Consider the following 27,529-nt stretch of genomic DNA (forward strand, 5'->3'; position numbering starts at 1 on the left):
ACAACCAGAATCTAAAGACGGTGACATCTTGTGGAAGCCCTAGGAAGTGCATGCTCATCCATATCTAAGATGGACATCAAATGGCACTGTTTTCAAAATTGAGTTCTCACTTCCTGTTTGGATTTCTTCTCAGATGTTTGTCTGCCATATGAGTTCTGTTATACTCACAGACATAATTCAAACAGTTTTAGAAACTTCAGAGTGTCCACCAGTAATAATAATATGCATATATTCCCATCTCGGAAAGAGTAGGAGGCAGTTTACTCTGGGGACAACTTTCATCCAAAAGTGAAAATGCTGCCCCCTAGCCCCAACAGGTTTTAAAAGTGAATACACTGCATTTAGAATCATTGAGGACAACAACAAATAGTTACACCACTTATGTACTTTTTCAAAAGTGGTGAATCTGTTTCTCATCAAGGGTCATAATCAGAGTTAAGGGACACCAAGTTTTTTGAGTTGTGCATAAACCGGCAAAACATAGCTATGGAAGATTTCAAAATCTCCATAGAGAGACCAACATTGCTGTATCTTGTTAGTTCCTCATCATAAGCGCTTTGAGATTGTAATGAAAAGCACTATAAAAGTGTAATTTATTATTATCATCATCACGATATCCAAAGAGCAAATCTCAAATGATCATAAGTACATAAGGAACAAGGTTTCATTTGGGATGTGACCCACGAAAACATCACCACCTCCAATTGATTTTTATATATATTTTTTTTGCCAGGTAAGTTGACTGAGAATACATTCTCACTTATGGCAACAGCCAGGGGAATAGTTACAGGGGATGAATGAGCCAATTGGAGGTACATCCTAAAGGAGGCAGCAAACAATGTACCATTTTTTGGACTACCAAGAAATGCATTGGTGAATTATATCATGCATTGAACTGCATCCATCTACTCTGCCAACAATGCCTTAGTGTACGTCATGAAACGCTTAGTCAAATATAACCTATTTTTAAAACCTCTTATATAATTGGTTAAGTAGGATAAAATACAAATTTGATATTTTTGAATATGGTGTTCATATTAGGACAACCTCAAGTCTCAGTAGGACTTCTAGTCATTTATTCAATTACATTATTAGTTTGGATATAGCCAAATATAGTATGAATACATTTTTTAAAACCTCTTATATAATTGGTTAAGTAGGATAAAATACAAATTTGATATTTTTGAATATGGTGTTCATATTAGGACAACCTCAAGTCTCAGTAGGACTTCTAGTCATTTATTCAATTACATTATTAGTTTGGATATAGCCAAATATAGTATGAATACATTTTTTAAAACCTCTTATATAATTGGTTAAGTAGGATAAAATACAAATTTGATATTTTTGAATATGGTGTTCATATTAGGACAACCTCAAGTCTCAGTAGGACCTCTAGTCATTTATTCAATTACATTATTAGTTTGGATATAGCCAAATATAGTATGAATAAATTAGGTGGTGTTGTTGCTGGTTCTACCTGTGGGGTCAGAGTTGCTCCAGTTCTGGCTTGCAATCCCTTCATCCAGACTGGTTCTCCTCAAGGTCTCATCCGTCTCCTATTAGAGAGACATGTTAAAGTATTCATCATTACGGTAGAGCTCTCAGACTGATTATCACCTCCACAATTCTCCACTCATATCTCAGATTAATGGAATTACCACAGTGATCCAACTCGTTAGTGTTTCATTCGAGCTAAATTTGGCTGTCAGCACCAACAGATGCTGTACTTAGCATATACCGAGAAGTTGTAAGGGGGATCCACTACAAACCATCATAAACTGTATAAGTTGCCCATATTAGGGCAGCCTCAGCAGGCCTGCTGAGATTGGAAGAAGTCATACTAAGACTGAGGCTATCCTAATATGGACACCGCACAGGTATCATATTATTCACTCAACCATCGTATCATGAACTCATTTAATTTAGCAAATACAAAATCCCATATATAATGAGTAACCTGGCCAGAGACCTGAAGATTTGTGTTATCTACCCCAAGCTAATGCCTAAGATTTAGCTCAATGTGATAACACAGTGGTGCAGGCGACCCAAGTTCGAAACCTGGATTGTAGCATTGGCACAACCTTCCAGTCAACGGACAGAATGGGCAGCATTAAAATTAGGTTTTTATGAGAACTACGAGAACTACAAGTCCTAAGGCTTATACTTAGCTGCTGTCTGCACCAGTGGGCTGATGTAGCAAGTCATTTTGGGGGAGCATTAAAGCTCTCTTCGCAAAATGTGTTTGTTTGTTCTTACTATTATTTTTTATTTATTTATTTTTCTTCTTTTTTTACAAATTACTCCACTCTCCACAAAGGCCCTGTAGACTAATGGTAATTGCTGTAACCCTGCTTGCATCGGTGCATCTTGTTAATTTGCTCCTATTGATTAAAACCGTGTGCAAGGCACTGCAAGGAGCTAGATCAAGAAACTCGTTCCCCCCCTCCCTCATGACAATTAGTATCATCCAGTGCGGAGGTGTTTGCCAATTCTCATGCTGGGGTAGACTAAACACAGATCATTACAGGGGAGGGCAACTTTCACTCTGGAAAGTCACAGGAACCTTGTCGATAATGGAGTGTGTGGCAAATGTTGCTGATGTGTCTTAGAGCTTACTATTGGACTGCTTCCCGCCAGATGCAAAAAGTCAAACAAATGATCTTGCCCCATTATCGGTGAATTATAGATTGGTGTCATGATGTTTTCCAATGTGGGATCAGACATCATGAATGGGTAATTGAAAATATGCACCAGAGTTACATGTTTAGCTCACATTGACCAAATGAAACTATGGTGAAAACTCATAGCCAATCAAAATGAAACAAAAGTTGGGATTTTTTTGCTGGGTAACACTTGCTTATCTGTCATTTTCGATACAAAAGTGTCATGTGTGGAGTTCACCCAGCTCCATCATTTCCTAAATAGAGAACCATTTTTCATTTTGTTATTTCAACTGTTATTAGCAATCATATTGATTTGTTATCAATACAACACGAGAACAACATTTTCTAGTCCCAAACAGACAGCAAAATGCAGCACACAGTATTTTTAGTATTTACCTTGGTCTGGTGTGATGTTTCCTGATGTTTCCCCTAGGTACAGATTGAGGATCAGATTCCCCTCACCTATTCCAAACCTTAGTCTTAAAATGCTAAACTGACCCAAGATCAGTGTCTAGGGGCATCTTCACCCGACTCCATTTACCTCTTTCTCCTGGCCCTGCTTGACTCCGCTGCGCTCGTTGGTAATTTGCTCATTTCCGGCCTTGACCAGAGTGAGGTAGTAGCCACTGCCAAAGTATTTTTTCAGGAACAGGGAGGAGCCGGAACAACACATCTTGCCGTGAGAGATAATTGCAATGCGGTCTCCCAAGATGTCGGCCTCATCCATGTGATGAGTGGAGAGGATGATTGTGCGACCTGCGGGGGAAAGTTGGAGCCAACAAAACTATTGATTTCACTCAATGGGCCCAATTTGGAGTGTAGGTGGACTGTGTTTGTGTATGTGTGTGAGACAGACAAAAATAAGAGAAAGTAAGAGTGAGTTTGTGTGCATGTGTGTGAGTCAGTGCTCTGGAACTAGTTTGTTTGTTCTGTCAACCATCTTGAGAAATACATAAATTGGACCAAAAAATTATAATAAATGTAAAGTCTTTGAACAGAGCCAAGTCTGCAATCTGTTTCCATATTGTGGTGTTGTGCTTATTTCCTCATTGTACACCCCTCTGGGTTTGCAAGTCATAGCCTACTGTAGTTGTATTCGAAGCAACGAGATTGTGTGTGGGATGGAATCTGGAACAAAGGACAAATTCTGCAATACCAGTCATCCTTCCAAATCAAGTAAGAAACAACAAAAACTACATACACTACCACCTGAATATAATACAATGTAACCAACATAAAATTATGCATAGACCCAACATAAAATGATGCATAGACCATTCCTTTGCTGTGTTTCCTAACATTTTTTAAGTTTCAATTTTTGTCAGCAGAAGTTATTTGAGAGAAACCAAATCACAACCACAGAGAATCTATATGACACCGGAGCCTTCTTATTTACAGGGGGAGTGGAGGGTCATATCATGCAGCCTGAACTAACACATACTAATCAGCACATTCCCAGTCAATCAGGAAGTAGACATGAGATATGTGATGAAGTCACAGAATGGTCATCTAGCTGGATGTCGTTAGGTCACAGTGTGAATGGTGGCAGCATTAAAATGTGTCTCGGTTATTGTTGATTTTGCCACATTTCAGAACATAATCAAAACCCTGAAATGCAAGGAAGATTAGGACTTAAAGATTTGCTTTGAAGTGGCTTGATTGAAGGGTACCAGGATATTTTCTTTTTAAGAAGAAATATTGAAGTTACAGGCTACATAAATCAATACAGCTAAACTGACGTGAAATTAGAAGAGAACACTGCATGCAACCATTGTGTAAAACAACAGTGGGAAAACCAGCACCCCTATGTTACAAGATACCGACAAGAATAAAAGTAAGATGTACAACGTGGTGTCTTGTGGTATTGAGCATTTTATCTGCATAATATTGGCAATGATAATGAAGTCCTTCACCAGGAGAATTCATTCTATCTCAGTTGAAACAGTAACAGCCACAAGTAGAAGAAGCACATTGTACACTCGGGCATACAGTTCCATGATATGATACACATTCTCTCTTGATTAGCTGACCGGCTGGATTTTTAGAGCATTTTGGAGGGTAAGATTTGCTGTCATTATTACAAAAGGTCAGGGTTATCTGCTGAGCTTGGCATTTTCTCCCTCCGAGCTAGTTCAATTTGTATCCCCACAGGTCGCATTATCCCTGGGATAAGGACACACACAGAAGTCTTAACCATAGCCTCACGTAGCACTATGCTCTTTCGTTCGGAGAAGCCGAGAACCAAACTGTTTTTCCTCCCATCCCTTATGCCCTCTCACCCTCTGCGCTTCTAAATTTGTCTCTGTCGCAGAGTTTTTCCACAGATTTATCACTGTGTTATGCTAAGCTCTTGTTTGAACCTACAGTGCCTTCGGAAAGTATTCACACCCCTTGATTTTTTCCGCATTTTGTCACATTGCAGCCTTATTCTTATTATTTTTTACCCCTCATCAATCTACACACAATACCCCCTAACCGCAAAGCAAAAAAAGGTTTTTAGAAATGTTTGCAAATTTATAAAAACACAAAAACTTATTTCCTGTATAAGTATCCAGACCCTTTGCTATGAGACTTCAAATTGAGCTAAGGTGCATCCTGTTTCCATTGATCATCCTTGAGATGTTTCTACAACTTGATTGGAGTCCACCTGTGGTGAATTAAATTGATTGGACATGATTTGGAAAGAAACAAACTTGTCTATATTAGGTCCCACAGTGGACAGTGCATGTCAGAACAAAAACCAAGCCATGAGGTTGAAGGATTGTGTTGAGGCACAGATCTGGGGAAGGGTAAAAAAAATCTGCACCATTGAAGAGCCCCAAGAGCACAGTGGCAGCCATCATTCTTGAATGGAAGAAGTTTGGAACCACCAAGACTCTTCCTAGAGCTGGCCGCCCGAACAAACTGAGCAATCGGGGGAGAAGGGCCTTGATCATGGAGGTGACTAAAAACCTGATGGTCCCTCTGAAAGAGCTCTAGAGTTCCTCCGTGTAGATGGGAGAATCTTCCAGAAGGACAACCATCAATGCAGCACTCCAACAATCAGGCCTTTATGGAAGAGCGGCCAGCCGGAAGCCACTCCTCAGTAAAAGGCATATGACAGCCCGCTTGGAATTTGCCAAAAGCATCTAAAGACCCTCAGACCATGAGAAACAAGATTCTCTGGTCTGATGAAACCAAGATTGAACTCTTTTGCCTGAATGCGCCATGTCTGGAGGAAACCTGGCAGCATCCCTACGGTGAACCATGGTGGCGGCAGTATCATGCTGTGGGGATGTTTTTCAGCTGCAGGGACTGGGAGACTAGTCAGGATTGAGACATCTCTGAATGTCCTTGAGAGGTCCACCCAGAGCCCAGACTTGAGCACGATCGAACGTCTCTGGAGGGACCTGAAAATAGCTGTGCAGCGATGCTCTCCTTCCAACCTGAAAGAGCTTGATAGGATTTTCAGAGAAGAATGGAAGAAACTCCCCAAATACAGGTGTGTCAAGCTTGTAGCTTCATACCCGAGAAGACTTGAGGCTGTAATCGCTGTAAGGTGCTTCAGAAAAGTACTGAATACTTAAATGTGATACTGAATACTTAAATGTGATATTTCAGCATTTTATTTTTTATAACTTTGCAAAAATAAAATAAAAACGTTTTATGCTTCGTCATTATGGACAATGGGGTATTATGCTTCGTCATAATGGGGTATTGGTGTGTAGATTGATGAGGGGGATTTAAAAGAAATCAATTTTAGAATAAGGCTGTAAAGTAACAAAATGTGGAAAAAGTCAAGTGGTCGGTATAATTTCCTAATGTACTGAATTCTACTGTACATCTAATAAATCTACTGTTTTTCATATCATTCTTAGTATATCTTCTGTAAATTCATTCAAAGTACATATAGATTGCATTTGGATTACTTTCACAGTACCATTTGGGTTGTTAATTGGATTCGTTCTGAGGTTTCTTGATAATATATATACAGTGGGGCAAAAAAAAGTATTTAGTCAGCCACCAATTGTGCAAGTTCTCCCACTTAAAAAGATGAGAGAGGCCTGTAATTTTCATCATAGGTACACTTCAACTATGACAGACAAAATGAGAGAAAAAAATCCAGAAAATCACATTGTAGGATTTTTAAATAATTTATTTGCAAATTATGGTGGAAAATAAGTATTTGGTCAATAACAAAAGTTTATCTCAATACTTTGTTATATACCCTTTGTTGGCAATGACAGGGGTCAAACAATTGGTGGCTGACTAAATACTTTTTTGCCCCACTGTATATATATTTTTTATTTTTATTTTTGTTTACTTGTTTGACATGTTACTGCATTGTTAGGAGCTAGTAACAAACATTTTGCTGCACCTGCTATATGTCACTGACCTCGCCGAAGATGGTGCCTCTTCCTCTTCGGGTGGTGCTCGGCGGTCGTCGTCGCCGGCCTATAAGCTGCCATCGATTCCCTTTCCGTTTGTTTTGATTATTGGGTAATTGGGTACACCTGTTTTGTGTTAGGGTTTGTTTGTAGGCTATTTAAGGGCACTAGGCCTGCTGGGTATTTGTGCGGGCTTGTTTCTTGTTACTCTGTTTGGATGGTGTTATTTTTGCTCGTGTCTTTATTCTCCGGACTATTTTGTCCTGTTGTTTGGATTGAGAACTTGTACACGCCCTGTGTGTTGGCGTGACCGTTTTTGTTGCGCCGGTGAAATAAATTGACAAACGACTGAACCCTGCTCTCTGCGCCTGATTCCACCCACCACTCCTAGTTTATCGTAACACTATAACATCTACCACATCTGTGTACACAACCAATAAACCTTGATTGGATTTGATTTTAACCTTAACTACCATGGCCAAGATGCCGATTAAGTATCTCACTAAAATCTTATGGGACTCTGAAAATGTTCGAACAAGCAGATCAATACACATGGAAAGAGGAAGAAAGATGGTCAAAATGTAAACATTAGTGGAGCCACATTATTAGGTTTGGAGGTAGCATTGTGTTTGCTTGCAAAGAGCGATGCAGTAGCTAACTAACTGTAAATAAGTGACTTGTTCCTACTAACTGTAAATAAGTGACTTGTTCCTCACCACAGTTAACCAGCTAAAGTTATTCACAGTTAGTCAGCAACTGCTCAAACACTTTTATCCTATCTTGTGTAATGCTGTCCCAAACCAATGCATCCTGGAATGATGACGTGAGGTGGCTCCAATTGTGACAGAATGCGCTTTCTATGTGAATTAAATGTATGGAAAAGTGCTGATCTTTGAAGGGGGAGATGAGGAGACAGGGAGGAGTGTGGCAGAAATCCAAATAAAAAATACTATATATTATGGAATGCTATAGTATTCACTGTACGGCGGCAGGGTAGCCTAGTGGTTAGAGCGTTGGACTAGTAACTGGAAGGTTGCAAGTTCAAATCCCTGAGCTGACAAAGGTACAAATCTGTCGATCTGCCCCTGAACAAGCAGTTAACCCACTGTTCATAGGCCATCATTGAAAATAATAATTTGTTCTTAACTGACTTGCTAAATACTAAAAGAGCAAAATGTTCAACAACCTGTAGGTAGGTTGCACTGGAGTCTGAACAGATTGTTCAGAGCTTCTGCTCTTTTCTGTAACCTATACGGCACACGATATATGGTCTATACTTGGCATGTACAGTTAGTGGTGGAACAAATTGGGATAAGGGGAATGGGCAGGTTATATGCAAATAAAATACTGTACTATTTAGTAAAAAAAAGTGTAGTGTTTTGCAGACATTACTGTCATATTTACTGCAGAGATTTTTTGCAGTTAATACTGCATTTTTTCTATAGTACTCTACAGTATTCTACAACATTCTATAGTACAGTATGTACTACATATGATCGAGGTATATTACAGTGTGTAGCATAGTATTCTACAGTATACTACAGAATTATATAGTAAGTACTGTCGTATTTTTTTCATGTGGGTAGTCCCATGTGATTCGTTACTACTGACGTGGCTAATTTTGCATGGCTGTTCGTGCTCACTGTTGATTTCAAGGGATTGCATTGGTTTACAGGGAGAAATAATAAAAACACACTGCATGATGGAAGGTGGGAGTAAAATAAATGTGTTTGTTTGGTGTGCAGTCCACAAAGGTATACTGATTGATGGTGTGTTGTGGTGCATTACAACACAAAGTGATAGATCAAAGTAGTGGATTATGCAGGTAAATCTCCTGTGCTGTGACTGCATACAACATAGTGCCAGAGATCTAAAATCATGCTTTTCTTGTAAGCCTACATCAAATGGAGGGATTTAGACTTTCAAACACTTTAACAGCAGCAAGATATTGTTAATTGACAAGCAAATTGAGGTGTGTATACTTAGGCTGAAGAAAGCACCTAGTACTGCCTTGCTAAGGCTGGACCCTAATTTACAGAATTCATATTCTGAACATTTTCACTCCTCTTCAGACGTCACCTATCACCTAAGCTTTAAACCAGTCCATCGTCACCCATCCTCCTCAACCCTCTACCCCTTGTCTAGTCAAGTCCAAACCCTGTACTACTCAAGCATCAAACTTGACAAGGTGAGGTCTGGGAGAGGTCTGAAGGAATGACAATGTTTCTAATATGTATTCCATCCTAACAAGATCAATAATGTGGGTCAATAATGTGGATCAATAATGTAGGCATAAGATGGAAGTTAAAGATGAGTTGGAAGGATAGGGTTTAATAGTGTTTTGAGAGTGTTGAGTTAGAGCACAATAATGCGGAGTCTCTCTTACAGTCAATCTCTAATCTCTCTCAGTTCAAGGCACCTATGTGTACATAACTAATATACTTACTGTTTATACTGTATACAAGCATTTCTTAAAGTATGGGTCGCGACCCAAATGACCTGTTAATGGTGGGTCGCTCCGTAAATGTATAATTATATAATGAATTACTGGAATTGATTTGGCCAAGTGCAACTGCGCTCTCGGTTCAGTGCGCTCTCTGCTTATCAGCAGTCTCTGCTCAGTTTGGCAGCTGCGCGAGTGTGAGAGGGAGATGCCGGTGTTCTTCGCGATTTACCTGATCTCTTCTGCAGTTTTCTTGAAGATCACTCCGCGACACACGCTGCGACGCGTTGTCAGCCACTGACTTGTCATTCCCACACGCCGGTCACTCACCGCTGTCAAGAAATGGACTCATGCTCGCTACGTGTTCTGACTGAGCTCAAGCGCAAATACAGTGATTACTTTTTGTCCCTTTCATATAAACTTTGAGAAATAACGAGGAGCGCCCACACTGTGTTTTGTGTGTGGAAGTGCTTAGTAATGAGTCTCTCAAAACGAACAAATTAATAAAAACGACACATCCTGACCAAACATCCTTGCACAACATGACGGTAAACCCAGGGAGTTCTTTCAGAATGGGGCCGAATGTTTCAGGAAACAGTGCTTCGAAAGTGTACACGTAAGTCAACTAGCATGGCATTGTTGTCGTTTTATAACAGGTGATGATAAGCAGAAATAACGGAGTGCTAACTCTCATAGTAGTAGATGTGAATTTCCCTTTTAAACCATCCCCTGGCCTTGTAACGTTACGGAGGCAATAGCTAACGTTAGCCAAAGCAAGCTAACTAGCTACTGATAGTGCAACCCCAAGAAACAGTACAGATGTTGAAGAATTATCAGGCCTACTGTACATTTTACTGTAGATATTATTGTTGAAACAAGTTTAGGTTGGATCTGTTGCTGTTACAAGTAATACTTTTTATTCTGAACTGGAATTAACTGATTGAAGCAAGATGCTTTTTGAGATAAACACTCACACAGTTCTGGGTTGCTCATCTGCAGCAGGAAGCAGTCAGTTTGACACCACATACAGTGGGGCAAAAAAGTATTTAGTCAGCCACCAATTGTGCAAGTTCTCCCACTTAAAAAGATGAGAGAGGCCTGTCATTTTCGTCATAGGTACATTTCAACTATGACAAAAAAATTAGAAAAACAAATCCAGAAAATCACATTGTAGGATTTTTAATGAATTTATTTGCAAATTATGGTGGAAAAATACATATTTGGTCAATAACAAAAGTTTATTTCAATACTTTGTTATATACCCTTTGTTGGCAATGACAGAGGTCAAACATTTTCTGTAAGTCTTCACAAGGTTTTCACACACTGTTGCTGGTATTTTGGCCCATTCCTCCATGCAGAACTCCTCTAGAGCAGTGATGTTTTGGGGTTGTTGCTGGGCAACACAGACTTTCAACTCCCTCCAAAGATTTTCTATGGGGTTGAGATCTGGAGACTGGCTAGGCCACTCCAGGACCTTGAAATGCTTCTTACAAAGCCACTCCTTCGTTGCCCGGGCGGTGTGTTTGGGATCATTGTCATGCTGAAAAACCCAGCCACGGTTCATCTTCTATGCCCTTGCTGATGGAAGATACATGGCCCCATTCATTCTTTCCTTTACACTGATCAGTCGTCCTGATGCAACTCAGCATTCTTTGTCCTCCAAACACGACAAGTTGAGTTTTTACCAAAAAGTTATATTTTGGTTTCATCTGACCATATGGCATTCTCCCAATCTTCTTCTGGATCATCCAAATGCTCTCTAGCGAACTTCAGACGGGCCTGGACATGTACTGGCTTAAGCAGGGGGACACGTCTGGCACTGCAGGATTTGAGTCCCTGACAGCATAGTGTGTTACTGATGGTAGGCTTTGTTACTTTGGTCCCAGCTCTCTGCAGGTCATTCACTAGGTCCCCCCGTGTGGTTCTGGGCTTTTTGCTCACCATTCTTGTGATCATTTTGACCTCACGGGGTGAGATCTTGCGTGGAGCCCCAGATCGAGGGAGATTATCAGTGGTCTTGTATGTCTTCCATTTCCTAATATTTGCTCCCACAGTTGATTTCTTCAAACCAAGTTGCTTGCCTATTGCAGATTCAGTCTTCCCAGCCTGGTGCAGGTCTACAATTTTGTTTCTGGTGTCCTTTGACAGCTCTTTGGTCTTCGCCATAGTGGAGTTTGGAGTGTGACTGTTTGAGGTTGTGGACAGGTGTCTTTTATACTGATAACAAGTTCAAACAGGTGCCATTAATACAGGTAACGAGTGGAGGACAGAGGAGCCTCTTAAAGAAGAAGTTACAGGTCTGTGAGAGCCAGAAATCTAGCTTGTTTTTAGGTGACCAAATAGTTATTTTCCACCATAATTTGCAAATAAATTCATAAAAAATCCTACAATGTGATTTTCTGGATTTTTCCTTATCATTTGTCTGTCATAGTTGAAGTGTACCTATGATGAAAATTACAGGCCTCTCATCTTTTTAAGTGGGAGAACTAGACTAAATACTTTTTGCCGCACTGTACCTATGCGAGTCAGGGTTCTTAACTCTGACATACTTAAAGAACAAGTACAGAAACAGTGTCAATGCTGAGCATGACCTCAGTGTTACACTGTTAAAAACAGCCCAGAATAGACCTGCCTGTTGAAAACTTCAACCAGCCACACACCTCTCATTAGGACTGTGTGTATGTGTGTGTTTTCTGGTCTACATCTGTGTGATGTGATCAATCAGTTTATTCCAGTTCAGAACAAAAAAATATGTATTTTAAGAGTAACAGTTCCAACCTAGACTTTCTATCAAGAATAATTCATACAGTAAGATGTACAGTAGGCCAGATTTTTTAAATCTGTTACTTAGGGTTGCACGATCAAAAAGCCTGTGTGTGTGTTCTGTTATACATCTGTGTGATGTGATTAATCTGTTTATTCCAGTTCAGAATGAAATTATTTGTTGAATTTTAACAGCAACAGTTCCAACCTAGACAGGTATGTAAGAGTGTTTTTAATGGGGAAAAATAAACATGAAAATATATTTCTGGGTATTTCATTGTTATTTGTTTTTGTCTATATTGCATTTTTTTGGGCATAAGGGCAATGAAATGTACCGATATTTACATATAGTTGCATATTTTCCTAAGCTTGGATTCCAGGAAAACACAGAATTTCTCATTTGGGTTCCAGGTTGACAAAGTTTAAGAACCCCTGCTGTATATATACCCATATTTACACTCCCCTCCGTATTTATTTGGAAAGATTTTTATTTTTATTTGGCTCTATACTCCAAAATTTTGGATTTGAGATCAAATGTTTCATATGAGGTGACAGTACACCTTTTATTTGAGGGTATTTTCATACATACAGTATATTATTTACTGTTTAGAAATTAAATCACTTTATGTATCGAGTTTGAAGGCTTCATATGTATTTGGAGAAATTCACTCATAGTTCATTAAAGTAGTCAAAAGTGTATTATTTGTACCCATATTCCTATCACACAATGACTACATCACACTTGTGACTACGTCACACTTGTAACTACATCCCGCTTGTGACTACATCACACAATGACTACATCACTCTTGTGACTACATCCCGCTTGTGCATTTGCAATTTGTTTTGGTTTTGGATTATGTTGTGATCAATAGAATTTAATGGTATGTAATGTATTGTGTCATTTTGGAGTCACTTTTACTACTACATTAATGTGGATGCTAACATGATCACAGATAATCGTGAATAATGATGAGTTAGAAAGTTACAGAGGCATAAATATCATACCCCCCGTTGTGACGGACAGATGTTCCAAACTCTGTTTAAGACAAGACTGACTTTATGACCAACATTATCCTCTTAACACTTTGTAGTCAATTTTGACACTATAATAACTGTTTCTGACTCATATCGCTGCCACATAAGCCGTTTTCAAAGGGATTTGTTGCTTTTTAAAGGCAGTCGCTCTTTAACACATCTACAATTCATTTAGGGGAATGTCAAGTGCTCTCAGCACAAGTTTAACTGGAATGTATTAAATCCCCCATATGTTTTTTGAAAACAAAGAAGCTCATAGATCAGCGAAAGATCTTCCACAGAGTGTAAGAGATCTTCTGATGAATAACTAAAAGCGAACATGGTATGTTGTCTGAGGACCCAAATGTCTACATGAGAAAGAGGTCCATAAGGACAACATTAGTGCCTATTGAACATTGAAATAGAATGTACTTTCTAATTAACTATCTACAGTTACAGTAAGGCTACTTCAAAAGAACTGTGTGAAAGTCGTCAATTACTAGCTATCAATATCACTGAGACTGACCAATGGGAACGTTTGAGAATAAGATACAATTTCCTAGTAAAACAATTAACATAACAATATAATATACATCCTTATCAATGAAATACTTTGAACAATCAAGATTTAAGGGCTGAAACCTGTAACTAAACCAAAAGTCTGAGTTACTCAAGCTTATCTTAAGTTTCAGCCTTAAAGCACTTCCCTTTTTCAGACGATAATGTAAACTGTTTAATGGTTTTATCCTGTCAGAAAGACAAACAACAAAAGTATAACAACAGAACCAATAGCAGTTCAAACAACCTGAAACATGGACATTCTCTGCACACTTTGTCTAGAAACAGCAAAACAATTAGCAAAGGAAATACAAAATGCAATATATCACCTTGATTTTGGTTTCAAACAAATACAATTTGTTCCAGTGATCAACTTTAGCACCATTATCAACATTGTGGTGCCAATAAGACCTGATACAGTATGACTCACTTAACTATTATGGATGTGAATGTTCTCATTAAACGAGAGTTATCTCAAGCTCTGAATCGGACTTGATTAGAGAAAACACTGCTAATGACATAGCGAGGACGAAATGCCACTCGATGCACATTAAACACTTTGACATCTGTAGGAAATGTGTTATTATAATGTCCATATCTTGCCTTTCAGTCATTGTCAAGCCTTGGCAAACAGCAAAATTGTGGGCTACAAAGTGACAAGCAGTTGAATGTCAACAATTAATGAGCGTGTTAACTGTGTTATCGAATTGGATGCTTCTCAGATGCCTTATTGTCGCTGTCATCTAGTCATCACTATTGGTCTACATGACAATACCGTAGACTGGGAAGACAGTTGCATCATTGCCGCCCAAAGCAAAAGCATCTCAGAAAAAAGGGTCTTTAAAACCAAATAAATGAAGTGCAAATTGAACTAGAGTGTTCATTAAAACCATTTGAGACCCAAGCATAGATCCAAATGTTTTTTTTTTATTACCCTCAGAAATACTTGTAATATGCCCCTGATCACGAAATTAATAAGTTTGTAGAACAATCTTATGGAAATGTTGCAAAAATGCCACATTGGGATTCAATGGTATGAACATGTTATGGTAAGAAAACTCAAATTACAGAAGTGGCTATTTCAGCCACGTCTAGGAGCAACAATGGCTCAGCCATGAAGTGGTAGGCCACACAACCTTACAGAACAGGACCGCTGAGTGCTGAAGCAGGTAGTGCGGAAAAAATTATCTGTCCTCGGTTTCAACACCCACTACCAAGTTCCAAACTGCCTCTGGAAGCAACGTCGGCACAATAACTGTTCGTCGGGATCTTCATGAAATTGGTTTCCATGGCAGAGCAGCTACACACAAGCCTAAGATCACCATGCGCAATGCCAAGCGTCAGCTGGAGTGGAGTAAAGCTCGCCCCCATTGCACTCTGGAGCAGTGGAAATGCATTCTCAGGAGTGATGAATCATGCTTCACTATTTGGCAGTCCAACTGACAAATCTGGGTTTGGCGGATGCCACGAGAACACCACCTGTCCGAATGCATAATGCCAACTATAAAGTTTGGTGGAGGACAAATAATGGTCTGGGGCTCTTTGTCATGGTTCGGGCTAGGCCCCTTAGATCCAGTGAAGGGAAATCTTAACGCTACAGCATACAATGACTTTCTAGACCATTCTGTGCTTCCAACTTTGTGGCAACAGTTTGGAGAAGGAACTTTCCTGTTTCAGCATGACAATGCCCCGCTCACAAAGCGAGGTACATATAGAAATGGTTTGTGGGGATCAATGTGGAAAAACTTGACTGGTCTGCTTAGAGCCCTGACCTCAACCCCATCGAACACATTTGGGATGAATTGGAATGCCGACTGCGAGCCAGGCCTAATCGCCCAACATCAGCTCCCGACCTCACTAAAGCTCTTGTGGCTGAATGGAAGCAAGTCCCTGCAGCAATGTTCCAACATCTAGTGGAAAGCCTTCCCAGAAGAGTGGAGGCTGTTATAGCAACAGAGGAGGACCAACTCCATATTAATGCCCCTGATTTTGGAAGGAGATGTTTGACAAGCAGGTGTCCACATACTTTTGTACATGCTGTGTATGTAAATCTGAAATTAAGTAATACTTTGTCTGAAATATCAAAAGTGTATCAACTTGACCAATCGAAAACATATATTTTTGAAAGCATCAACAATCATTATTATTATAATATATATATATATATATGTATGGAGAACTTCTAACTTACTATTAGTAATATTTGTTTGTTGTGTGGTCTCAGATGACTGGACATGTTTCTAGTGTTTCAGAGGCTACTGATGCCACAATAATCATACTGACACACAACAATACTACTAAGATATACATCTGGGTCTAAGGAGATACACCATGTAAGATCATGTTTGACATGCTTTTACTTTTGTTTAGGATCTGTACAGGATGCAATTTAGGAAATGTCAAATTTTTTCAACTGTAAGCATCACAGGGCCCTCCTACAGCCAAATCATCAACCTTGATTTGTTTTTTTGTCACTCGGGATGTTTTAGTTGTATTTAACTCTGGGTATTCCTGTAACCTTAGAAATGTGTTCAGCGATAAGACCCTTAATAGATATACTTCAAGTCAACACGCCAAACAACATCATACATAGTCTATATAGTCTGGAGCTCAACAGTGGTTTGGTATTGGATTTGTAATTCGACCGACAGATCCCATACCTTTTTTGTACTTCAACAGAAGTTCCCATATCCCTCTCCGGGCGTACGGGTCCACCCCTGCTGTGGGTTCATCCAGGATGACGATGTTGGATCCTCCCACAAATGCGATGGCCACCGACAGTTTCCTTTGCATTCCCCCTGAGGATACAGTTTACGTTTGGTCACTTTCTACCCCTTTCAAAGGACACACTTCCTTCCCCCGTCAAAGGACACACATCCCAATTCCAAATTGACCCCTGACCCATACACCCTAGCACTTGTGTGGACTGTAAAAAATTGGATAGGTATAGGGAAATAAGTACCAATAGGATAGGACTTCATGTGCCCTTCAGAGAACATACAGGCCCAATTCCAAATCAACCTCTGCAGGTTTTCTTTTCTTTCCTTTAAATGAGAGTCTGAAAACCAGGTGTGTAGACTTCCTAGCTAATCAATGACCTTATTGATCAATACAGGGAAGGAATGAGAACCCACAGAATGAAATTAAAACTAGAATTTACCAAAGAATAGGGCTGATCGATTTTGACATTTCAAAAGCGTATATCGCTGTTCATTCTGATCAATTTCTTCCTTTACTGTGTTTGAGTGTTCAGGATAACACTTACAGTTTATCAGCTTTTTCTTTTCATAAAGGTTAAGTTTTTGGTTGAAATCAAAACCACCAGGGCTCTTTCTCAATAAGGATGGGAAAATACTGTGTCATAGAATGGCAAGGTATGTAGCTAATGGTCCGTTTGACATTTTGTCGCAGATAGAACAACAAGTACATGAAACAGATACGTGTAACATTTATACTTTTGATAGCTACAGTGTTATTGCCAGTGTGAATATGACACCTTCCACGTATTGCTCATACCATTATTGAGCCCTTATAACAAGCAGGTACACAAATGGTGAAGAAACCTGATTGTGCATCATAGACATCTCAGCAGTAGATATGAGACATTGTGCAATGCAACAGGTCTGTACATGGTTATGAGGAATCCATATGTTTAGATGTAAGACTGGTCATGTATGTGTGCATGTGTCAGACAGAGTATGTGAGCATGTTTTATTGTCTTTTGTCCAGCGTGAAATTGATATATGACAGACAGCTACATAAGACGATGACACTGGGAGCTGATGTGAATGTGTCATGTGTTGTGGAAGTATCAGACTAGAAGTACTTTGAAAGTTCTATTTCAGGGATTTTGTTCACATGCAACCCATGACTGGTGCCAATTTATCAAGGATATTTATTGCTCCCCAGATAATAGATTATACACCTAACACACATTCATAGGTGCATTTCCACAGGCACACACTGGCACGTACGCACATACACTTGGTTTGACAAGTGGTGGCTGGGGTAGAGAGCTACTACAACATTTGTGCATGATTGTAATCCCTCGATACATATAGATCCCAAGGACACAAATATTTGCATGGGCACACACACACACCTGACAGGTTCTTGGCAAGTTCCTTGCGTTTGTGCGGCAGCCCTACATCCTTGATCATTTGGTCCATCTCCGTTTTCACTTCATCACGGCTTCGACCCTTTAATCTGGCATAGAAGTAGATGTGCTCCTCTACTGTAAGGCTAAGAATCAGAAATAGAATTAAGAAACAATTATTTGACTTATCAACAACAGAATGAATACCAAAATGCAAGTGTGTGAAATTAGGCACAAAATCGACACTAAGTACACATTTTTGGTCCAATGTACAAAAAGTGGATCCAATATTTTCTGCATTTCCAGAGACAAGTGACAATAATAATTGAAAAAAGTTTGATTCTATATGTTGTTTCAGTGTACTTCAAGTTACATGGGATAGTCCCTCCTGAACTAGGCTTCAAATTAACTTGACTCCTCTAACAAAATCTTAATTACCCAATTTTATATGGTCCTTCATGATTCAAAGATGACTTATTAGTTCCTACTGAGCACCTTCATCATCAACTCTCAATCTGTCACGTTAATACAATCCACACAACTCTGACACCACAGTTTCCACTCCAGCGAGCCGACTCCATTCGTAACATGATGTCACAAACTCCTGTGGAATCATCTTGACTGCAACGCCGGCGGGCATATCTGTACGTTTTAGCGTCTACCTCCCGTGCGCATTAATATTGAGAGCCCCAGTTTAAATATAGACACTTCAGTTCTGTTGGGATAAATATTAATGGCCATAATTCGCTAGTACTCAGTCATAATCATGATGTAAGAGACGTGAGGCATCGGAGGTCACAGGTGATCACTCAGCAGAGGGGAAAATGGAAGAGAACCCGGTTATGAGAGAGCATATCTAACAATGGCAGCCAGTGAGTCTGGATCATGGTTAATAATGACACTATTAGAGGGAAGAAAGTGGATGGAAAGAATGAAGCTTAGTTTAATTTTTGAAAATGGAGACGATGGAGGAGGAGAATATTGCAAGGATTTGAGATGCAAGTTACTGTAGATATTGAATTTGGAATATGTCCAACATTAACTGTGGGTTCTCCCACAGGGCAAAATTTGACACATGTAATGAAAATGTTAACATGTTTATCCTGTTGAGAAGAGGTCATGTAAGCAGATTACAACCAGATGGTCTCTAAAGCCTTGTTCACACTGCAGGCCTTAATGCTCAAATCAGTTTTGCTTTTCAAATCCATTTTGGACTACTGTCTGTCCAAACAGCAAGTTACAAGTGACCAAATCAGATATGTACTGTATATTCAGCAGTCATTTGCTGACATGGCTAAGCTAGTTGTCGTAGTAATGATGGGTGTGTGTGCAGTGATGTAGACTGATTGGTGATGGGAATCTTGCTTCCTATCACTCAGAAGTTATGTAGCAGTTAAGGTGACAACAATGCCGGCCATGGACGTTTCCCAGTTTCATTGAATGTTCAAAATGAACTTTTTTTTTAAAAGTCATTTTTGTCTAGCCACAGCAGTCAACTAGCTAGATAGGTAGCTGTTGATCTTTCTAGCACATTCACTAGTTTATTAGTAAACAATTAACAAAATAGGGGGGATTGTCTAACCTTTTATGTTGCTATGGGGAGGGTTGTGTTTTTTTTATTGGGAACAGAGGAGGGTAGAGAATTTTGTCCATGTTTACATTCACCTTTTTGAATGTTTTACTATATCATTTCAAAATTTCCTCACATGCTTGCATGGGTCTACCCTATGTCAAGGTCTGCTGGTACTTCCCTTATGCACTGTGCTTTTCCACACGATAACTACACCACAGGTTAGTATAGTCTACCAGTCTAATGGTCTATCCATCATTCATAGTGACAAAGGTGGTAGGTGGGTCTTTTGTCCAGATCTGCAAGATCTAACTAGCATCATACCACATGTAAAATCATTCAAAGTTACACCTATTTTCTATATAATCAGAGAGGCCATTGCACAAGAAAGATATGCAGCTCCAATATTGTTCTTGTTTTAGGGACAATACAATTATCCTACATAGACTAGCCTACAACACCACAATGCAATGAGTAATTGCATTATTGTTTTCAAGCGAGTACAACATTCTACTCTAGGCTGTAAACTGCAGTGAAAATGTCATTTGAATAACGGTGCAAAAGCCCTGTGAATAGAATATTTCATTCCATTTGGATCTGTTGTGGGTCAACTCTCGACAGTTTATATAGCCCACTGCACTGAGGCTAGGTAACACTTGTCAACACCGATAAATCCACAATAATCGAGAATTTCAAAAAGCATTTCTCTATGGCTGGCCATGCTTTCCTCCTGGCTATCCCAACCCAAGCCAACAGCTCTGCACCCCCCGCAGATACTTGCCCAAGCCTCCCCAGCTTCTCCTTCACCCAAATCCAGATAGCAGATGTTCTGAAAGAGCTGCAAAACCTGGACCCGTACAAATCAGCTGGGCTAGACAATCTGGACCCTCTCTTTCTAAGATTATCCGCTGCCATTGTTGCAACCCCTATTGTCAGTCTGTTCAACCTCTCTTTCTTATCGTCCGAGATCCCTAAAGATTGGAAATCTGCCGCGGTCATCCCCCTCTTCTAAGGGGGTGACACTCTAGACCCAAATTGTTATAGATCTATATCCATCCTGCCCTGCCTTTCTAACATCTTTGAAAGCCAAGTTAATAAACAGATCACTGACCATTTTGAATCCCACCGTACCTTCTCCGCTGTGCAATCTGGTTTTCGAGCTGCTCACAGGTGCACCTCAGCCACGCTCAAGGTACTAAACAATATCATAACCGCCATTGATAAAAGACAGTACTGTGCAGCCGTCTTCATTGGCCTGGCCAAGGCCTTCGACTCTGTCAATCAACCTTATTCTTATCGGCAGACTCAACAGCCTTGGTTTCTCAAATGACTGCCACGCCTGGTTCACCAACTACTTCTCAGACAGAGTTCAGTGTGTCAAATCGGAGGGCCTGTTGTCCGGACCTCTGGCAGTCTCTATGGGGGTACCACAGGGTTCAATCCTCTGGGCCCACACTTTTCTCTGTATATATCAACGATGTCGGTCTTGCTGCAGGTGATTCCCAAATCCACCTCTACGCAGACAACACCATTCTGTATACATCTGGCCCTTCTTTGGCACTGTGTTAACTAACCTCTAAACGAGCTTCAATGCCATACGACACTCCTTCCGTGGCCTCCAACTGCTCTTAAATGCTAGTTAAACCAAGTGCATACTTTTCAACCGTTCGCTGCCCGCACCCGCCCGCCCGACTAGCATCACTACTCTGGATGGTTCTGACTTAGAATATGTGGACAACTACAAATACCTAGGTGTCTGGCTTGACTGTAAACTCTCCTTCCAGACTCATATTAAACATCTCCAAACCAAAATTAAATCTAGAATCGGCTTCCTATTTCGCAACAAAGCCTCGTTCACTCACTCCGCCAAACATACCCTCGTAAAACTGACTATCCTACCGATCCTCGACTTCAGCGATGTCATTTACCAAATAGCTTCCAACACTACTCAGCAAACTGGATGCAGTCTATCACAGTTCAATCCGTTTTGTCACCAAAGACCCTTATACCACCCAACACTACGACCTGTATGCTCTTGTAGGCTGACCCTCGCTACATATTCGTTGCCAGACCCACTGGCTCCAGGTCATCAAAAAGTCTATAAAAAAGCTCCGCCTTATCTCAGCTCTCTGGTCATGATAACAACACCCACCCATAGCACGACCTCCAGCAGGTATATCTCACAGGTCATCCCCAAAGCCAACACCTTCTTTGGCCGCCTTTCCTTCCAGTTCTCTGCTGCCAATGACTGGAACGAATTGCAAAAATCACTGAGGATGGAGACTTATATTTCCCTCACTAACTTAAATCAGCTATTTGAGCAGCTTACCGATCGCTGCAGCTGTACATAGCCCATCTATAAATAACCCACCCAATCTACAGTGGGGCAAAAAAGTATTTAGTCAGCCACCAATTGTGCACGTTCTCCCACTTAAAAAGATGAGAGAGGCCTGTCATTTTCGTCATAGGAACACACACAGAAACTATGACAGACAAAATGAGAAAAAAAATCCAGAAAATCACATTGTAGGATTTTTAATGAATTTATTTGCAAATTATGGTGGAAAATAAGTACAGTGCCTTGCGAAAGTATTCGGCCCCCTTGAACTTTGCGACCTTTTGCCACATTTCAGGCTTCAAACATAAAGATATAAAACTGTATTTTTTTGTGAAGAATCAACAACAAGTGGGACACAATCATGAAGTGGAACGACATTTATTGGATATTTCAAACTTTTTTAACAAATCAAAAACTGAAAAATTGGGTGTGCAAAATTATTCAGCCCCCTTAAGTTAATACTTTGTAGCGCCACCTTTTGCTGCGAATACAGCTGTAAGTCGCTTGGGGTATGTCTCTATCAGTTTTGCACATCGAGAGACTGAAATTCTTTCCCATTCCTCCTTGCGAAACAGCTCGAGCTCAGTGAGGTTGGATGGAGAGCATTTGTGAACAGCAGTTTTCAGTTCTTTCCACAGATTCTCGATTGGATTCATGTCTGGACTTTGACTTGGCCATTCTAACACCTGGATATGTTTATTTTTTAACCATTCCATTGTAGATTTTGCTTTATGTTTTGGATCATTGTCTTGTTGGAAGACAAATCTCCGTCCCAGTCTCAGGTCTTTTGCAGACTCCATCAGGTTTTCTTCCAGAATGGTCCTGTATTTGGCTCCATCCATCTTCCCATCAATTTTAACCATCTTCCCTGTCCCTGCTGAAGAAAAGCAGGCCCAAACCATGATGCTGCCACCACCATGTTTGACAGTGGGGATGGTGTGTTCAGGGTGATGAGCTGTGTCGCTTTTACGCCAAACATAACGTTTTGCATTGTTGTCAAAAAGTTCAATTTTGGTTTCATCTGACCAGAGCACCTTCTTCCACATGTTTGGTGTGTCTCCCAGGTGGCTTGTGGCAAACTTTAAACAACACTGTTTATGGATATCTTTAAGAAATGGCTTTCTTCTTGCCACTCTTCCATAAAGGCCAGATTTGTGCAATATACGACTGATTGTTGTCCTATGGACAGAGTCTCCCACCTCAGCTGTAGATCTCTGCAGTTCATCCAGAGTGATCATGGGCCTCTTGGCTGCATCTCTGATCAGTCTTCTCCTTGTATGAGCTGAAAGTTTAGAGGGACGGCCAGGTCTTGGTAGATTTGCAGTGGTCTGATACTCCTTCCATTTCAATATTATCGCTTGCACAGTGCTCCTTGGGATGTTTAAAGCTTGGGAAATCTTTTTGTATCCAAATCCGGCTTTAAACTTCTTCACAGCAGTATCTCGGACCTGCCTGGTGTGTTCCTTGTTCTTCATGATGCTCTCTGCGCTTTTAACGGACCTCAGAGACTATCACAGTGCAGGTGCATTTATACGGAGACTTGATTACACACAGGTGGATTGTATTTATCATCATTAGTCATTTAGGTCAACATTGGATCATTCAGAGATCCTCACTGAACTTCTGGAGAGAGTTTGCTGCACTGAAAGTAAAGGGGCTGAATAATTTTGCACGCTCAATTTTTCCGTTTTTGATTTGTTAAAAAAGTTTGAAATATCCAATAAATGTCGTTCCACTTCATGATTGTGTCCCACTTGTTGATTCTTCACAAAAAAATACAGTTTTATATCTTTATGTTTGAAGCCTGAAATGTGCAAAAGGTCGCAAAGTTCAAGGGGGGCGAATACTTTCGCAAGGCACTGTATTTGGTCACCTACAAACAAGCAAGATTTCTGGCTCTCACAGACCTGTAACTTCTTCTTTAAGAGGCTCCTCTGTCCTCCACTCGTTACCTGTATTAATGGCACCTGTTTGAACTTGTTATCAGCATAAAAGACACCTGTCCACAACCGCAAACAGTCACACTCCAAACTCCACTATGGCCAAGACCAAAGAGCTGTCAAACCTGTCCATCACTCCAGTGTTAATTTGCTAAATTGTAGTTAAATCGCTACTATGGCCTATTTATTGCCTTACCTCCTCATGCCATTTTCACACACTGTATATAGACTTTTTTTCTATTGAGTTATTGACTGTACCCTTGTTTATTCCATGTGTAACTCTGTGTTGTTGTTTGTGTCGCAATGCTTTGCTTTATCTTGGCCAGGTCGCAGTTGTAAATGAGAACTTGTTCTCAACTAGCTTACCTGGTTAAATAAGGGTTAATTAAAAAATAAAAATGTTCTAGAAAGGCTCAGTAGCAGGACAGCTAATCCTCAACCTTCTGGTCAGTAGCCCTGCATGGCATTGACTGTGCCAAAGACAATATCCACGTTTATATACAGAGGGTGGCTGCAGTTATTGTTATTTGTGGTTGTAAATATTATTTTGAGTTAAGTATATGAGTATGAGGGGGGTGGTGTGATTCTTTTTTTACAGTAGGGGAGGGTCATGTGAAAATACTTTTTACATTGGGGAGGGGGATGCATTTTATTTCATGACACCTTGAGTTGGACCTGACCCCACCCCCAGTACATTTAGAACTATCCCTTATACGACCAGTATACAACCTGACCGAGACATAGTGACGTCATTGCAACCAGTTTTGCCCACTGCGACATTGAGAGGTGATGGAAGAGGCGAACAACATCGATTCACCTGTTGAATGCAACTTACTCATTGAACAAGACGTTGTGCTGAGGGCACATTCCCAGATGCTTCCTAATGGTGTCCATGTCCGTGCGGATATCGTAACCATTTATGAGAGCGGTCCCCGATGTTGGAGCGAACAGTCCCGTCAAGATTGACCTATAGGATAAGCGGAGAACAAGAAAATGTGCTGGGAAAGTCATTTTCACTTCTGTATCCCTGGATACCGAATTGAAAACCTTCATAAAACACATTGGGTGGAAGTAAATTAATCTACAAACAAGAATATAATTTTATGTATCTTAAATAACCATATTTTCATCATTTGGATTATAAAATTCTGGAATAAGTGGTGGCAGGAACAGATGTCAATTTCCCAGTAGAAAACAACCAATCAACAACCTGTATCATGGTTGGCTAATCAATCAATAATATTCACACTGACTATACAATTGTGAAGCTAGACATGCTACATCATTGTAGCGGTAATGAAGTAGCATCTTTAAAAAGTGAATTAAATCTAAATCAGCTTGTGAAAACATTATAACCCGTCAATTCCCACTCACTTTCCACTAGCTGTTATGTACTTGAGTGAAGACCCAAAAGCGGTTTTAACAGAAAACAGAGTTCTTTTAATGAAAAAACAGGAATGGCATAGATCCTCTTCCGACGTTGTCAATGGAACAAAAGAACGTTAGTAGAGTGCAGGATGCACCTGCCAGGCAGACTCCGACAGGATAGGACAAGGTGGAAGCAAACGAGACGATAGCTTGCTTCTGGCATGAAAAACACAAACAAGAATCTGACACCGAAAGTAGCAGGAACAGAGAGAGAAATAGAGACCTAATCAGAGGGAAAAGAGGGAACAGGTGGGGAAAGGGTGAATGAGCTAGTTAGGGGAGATGTGGAACAGCTGGAGAAGGAGAGAAAGAGAAGTTAACCTAATAAGACCAGCAGAGAGAGACAGAGTGAAGAGAAAGGACAGGAACAGACATAATAAGACATGACACTAGCAGTTAGTCTTCTTTCAAACTCATCATGAAGTAATAGCAAGATGTGTAAACTTTCTACATCATTATTTTATAGAAGAAATTTGAGTGAAATTAAATTAACTGAACAAAAATAAACACAATAGGCAACATTTTCAAAGATTTATAGTTCATATAAGGAAATCAGTCAATCGAAATAAATTAGGCCATAATCTATGGATTTCACATGCCTGGTCAGGGGTGCAGCCATGGCGGGGCATAGCTCCACCCACTTGGCAGCCAGGTCCAGCCAATCAGAAATGTTTTCCACCACAAAGGGGATATATTACAGACATGAATACTCCTCAGCAACCCCCCCCCTCCTCCTCCTCCTCCTCAAATGATCCCGCAGGTGAAGAAGTAGGAAGTGGAGGTCTTGGGCTGGCGTGGTTACATTTGATCTGCGGTTGTGAGGCCAGTTGGACATACTGCCAAATTCTCTAAAATGATGTTGGAAGCAGCTTATGGTAGGGAAATTAACATGAAATGATCTGGCAACAGCTCTGGTGGACATTCCTGCAGTCAGCATGCCAATTGCACACTCCCTCAAAACTTGAGACATCTGTGGTATTGTGTTGTGTGACAAAACTGCACATTTTAAGGTTTACTTTTATTGTCCTCAGCACAAGGTGCACCTGTGTAATGATCATGTTGTTTAATCCGCTTCTTGATATGCCAAATATGTCAGGTGGATGGATTATATTGGAAAATGAGAAATGCTCATTAATAGGGGTGTAATCAAATTTGTGCACAAAGTGTGAGAGAAATAAAAACATGGGACCAAAATTGCTTGCAATTATTTGTCAGTATAGAGTGCAAATGTGCAAATCAAAGTTTATTTGTCACGTGCGCCGAATACAACAGTGAAATGCTTACTTACAGGTTCTAACCAATAGTGTGAAAGAAAAACATGTGTGTGTATGTGTGTGTAGGTAAGTAAAGAAATAGAACAACAGTAAAAAGACATTTGAAAATAACAGTAGCAAAGCTATATACAGACACCAGTTAGTCAGGCTTATTGAGGTAGTATGTACATGTGGGTATGGTTAAAGTGACTATGCATATATGATGAACAGAGAGTAGCAGTAGTGTAAAAGAGGGGTTGGCAGGTGGTGGGACACAATGCAGATTTCCCGGTTAGCCAATGTGCGGGAGCACTGGTTGGTCGGGCCAATTGAGGTAGTATGCACATTAATGTATAGTTAAAGTGACTATGCATATAAGATAAACAGAGAGTAGCAGTAGCGTAAAAGAGGGGTTGGGGGGGCACACAATGCAAATAGTCTGGGTAACCATTTGTTTACCTGTTCAGGAGCCTTTTTGTCCTAGACTTGGCACTCCGGTACCACCTGCCATGCGGTAGTGGAGAGAATAGTCTATGACTGGAGTGGCTGGGGTCTTTGACAATTTTCAGGGCCTTCCTCTGACACCACCTGGTGTAGAGGTCCTGGATGGCAGGCAGCTTTGCCCCAGTGATGTACTGGGCCGTACGCACTACACTCTGAAGTGCCTTGCGGTCGGAGGCCGAGCAATCGCCGTACCAGGCAGTGATGCAACCGGTCAGGATGCTCTCGATGTTGCAGCTGTAAAACCTTTTGAGGATCTCAGGACCCATGCCAAATCTTTTTAGTTTCCCCACGGGGAAGAGGCTTTGTCGTGCCCTCTTCACGACTGTCTTGGTGTGTTTAGACCATTCTAGTTTGTTGGTGATGTGGACACCAAGGAATTTGAAGCACTCAACCTGCTCCACTACAGCCCCGTCGATGAGAATGTGGACGTGCTCGGTGCTCCTTTTCCTGTAGTCCACAATCATCCCCTTAGTCTTGGTTACGTTGAGGGATAGGTTGTTATTCTGGCACCACCCGGCCAGGTGTCTGACCTCCTCCCTATAGGCTGTCTCGTCATTGTCGGTGATCAGGCCTACCACTGTTGTGT

General features: G+C 40.5%; 1 protein-coding gene across 1 annotated transcript in view; it reads right to left on the reverse strand.

Moving 5' to 3' along the window:
• LOC135515515 (phospholipid-transporting ATPase ABCA1-like) overlaps window positions 1-27,529 on the reverse strand; it is a 257,293-nt gene that overhangs the window by 145,234 nt on the left and 84,530 nt on the right. The window contains exons 18-22 of the mRNA XM_064939137.1: window positions 24,594-24,725; window positions 17,917-18,056; window positions 16,475-16,612; window positions 3,208-3,422; window positions 1,481-1,559 (exon numbers count right to left, since the gene is read on the reverse strand). Coding sequence (XP_064795209.1) covers window positions 1,481-1,559; window positions 3,208-3,422; window positions 16,475-16,612; window positions 17,917-18,056; window positions 24,594-24,725 — 704 coding nt within the window. The remainder of the gene's footprint in view (window positions 1-1,480; window positions 1,560-3,207; window positions 3,423-16,474; window positions 16,613-17,916; window positions 18,057-24,593; window positions 24,726-27,529) is intronic.

This window comes from Oncorhynchus masou, chromosome 27 (assembly GCF_036934945.1).
Source record: "Oncorhynchus masou masou isolate Uvic2021 chromosome 27, UVic_Omas_1.1, whole genome shotgun sequence".
In the NCBI taxonomy this organism is placed as follows: Eukaryota; Metazoa; Chordata; class Actinopteri; order Salmoniformes; family Salmonidae; genus Oncorhynchus; species Oncorhynchus masou.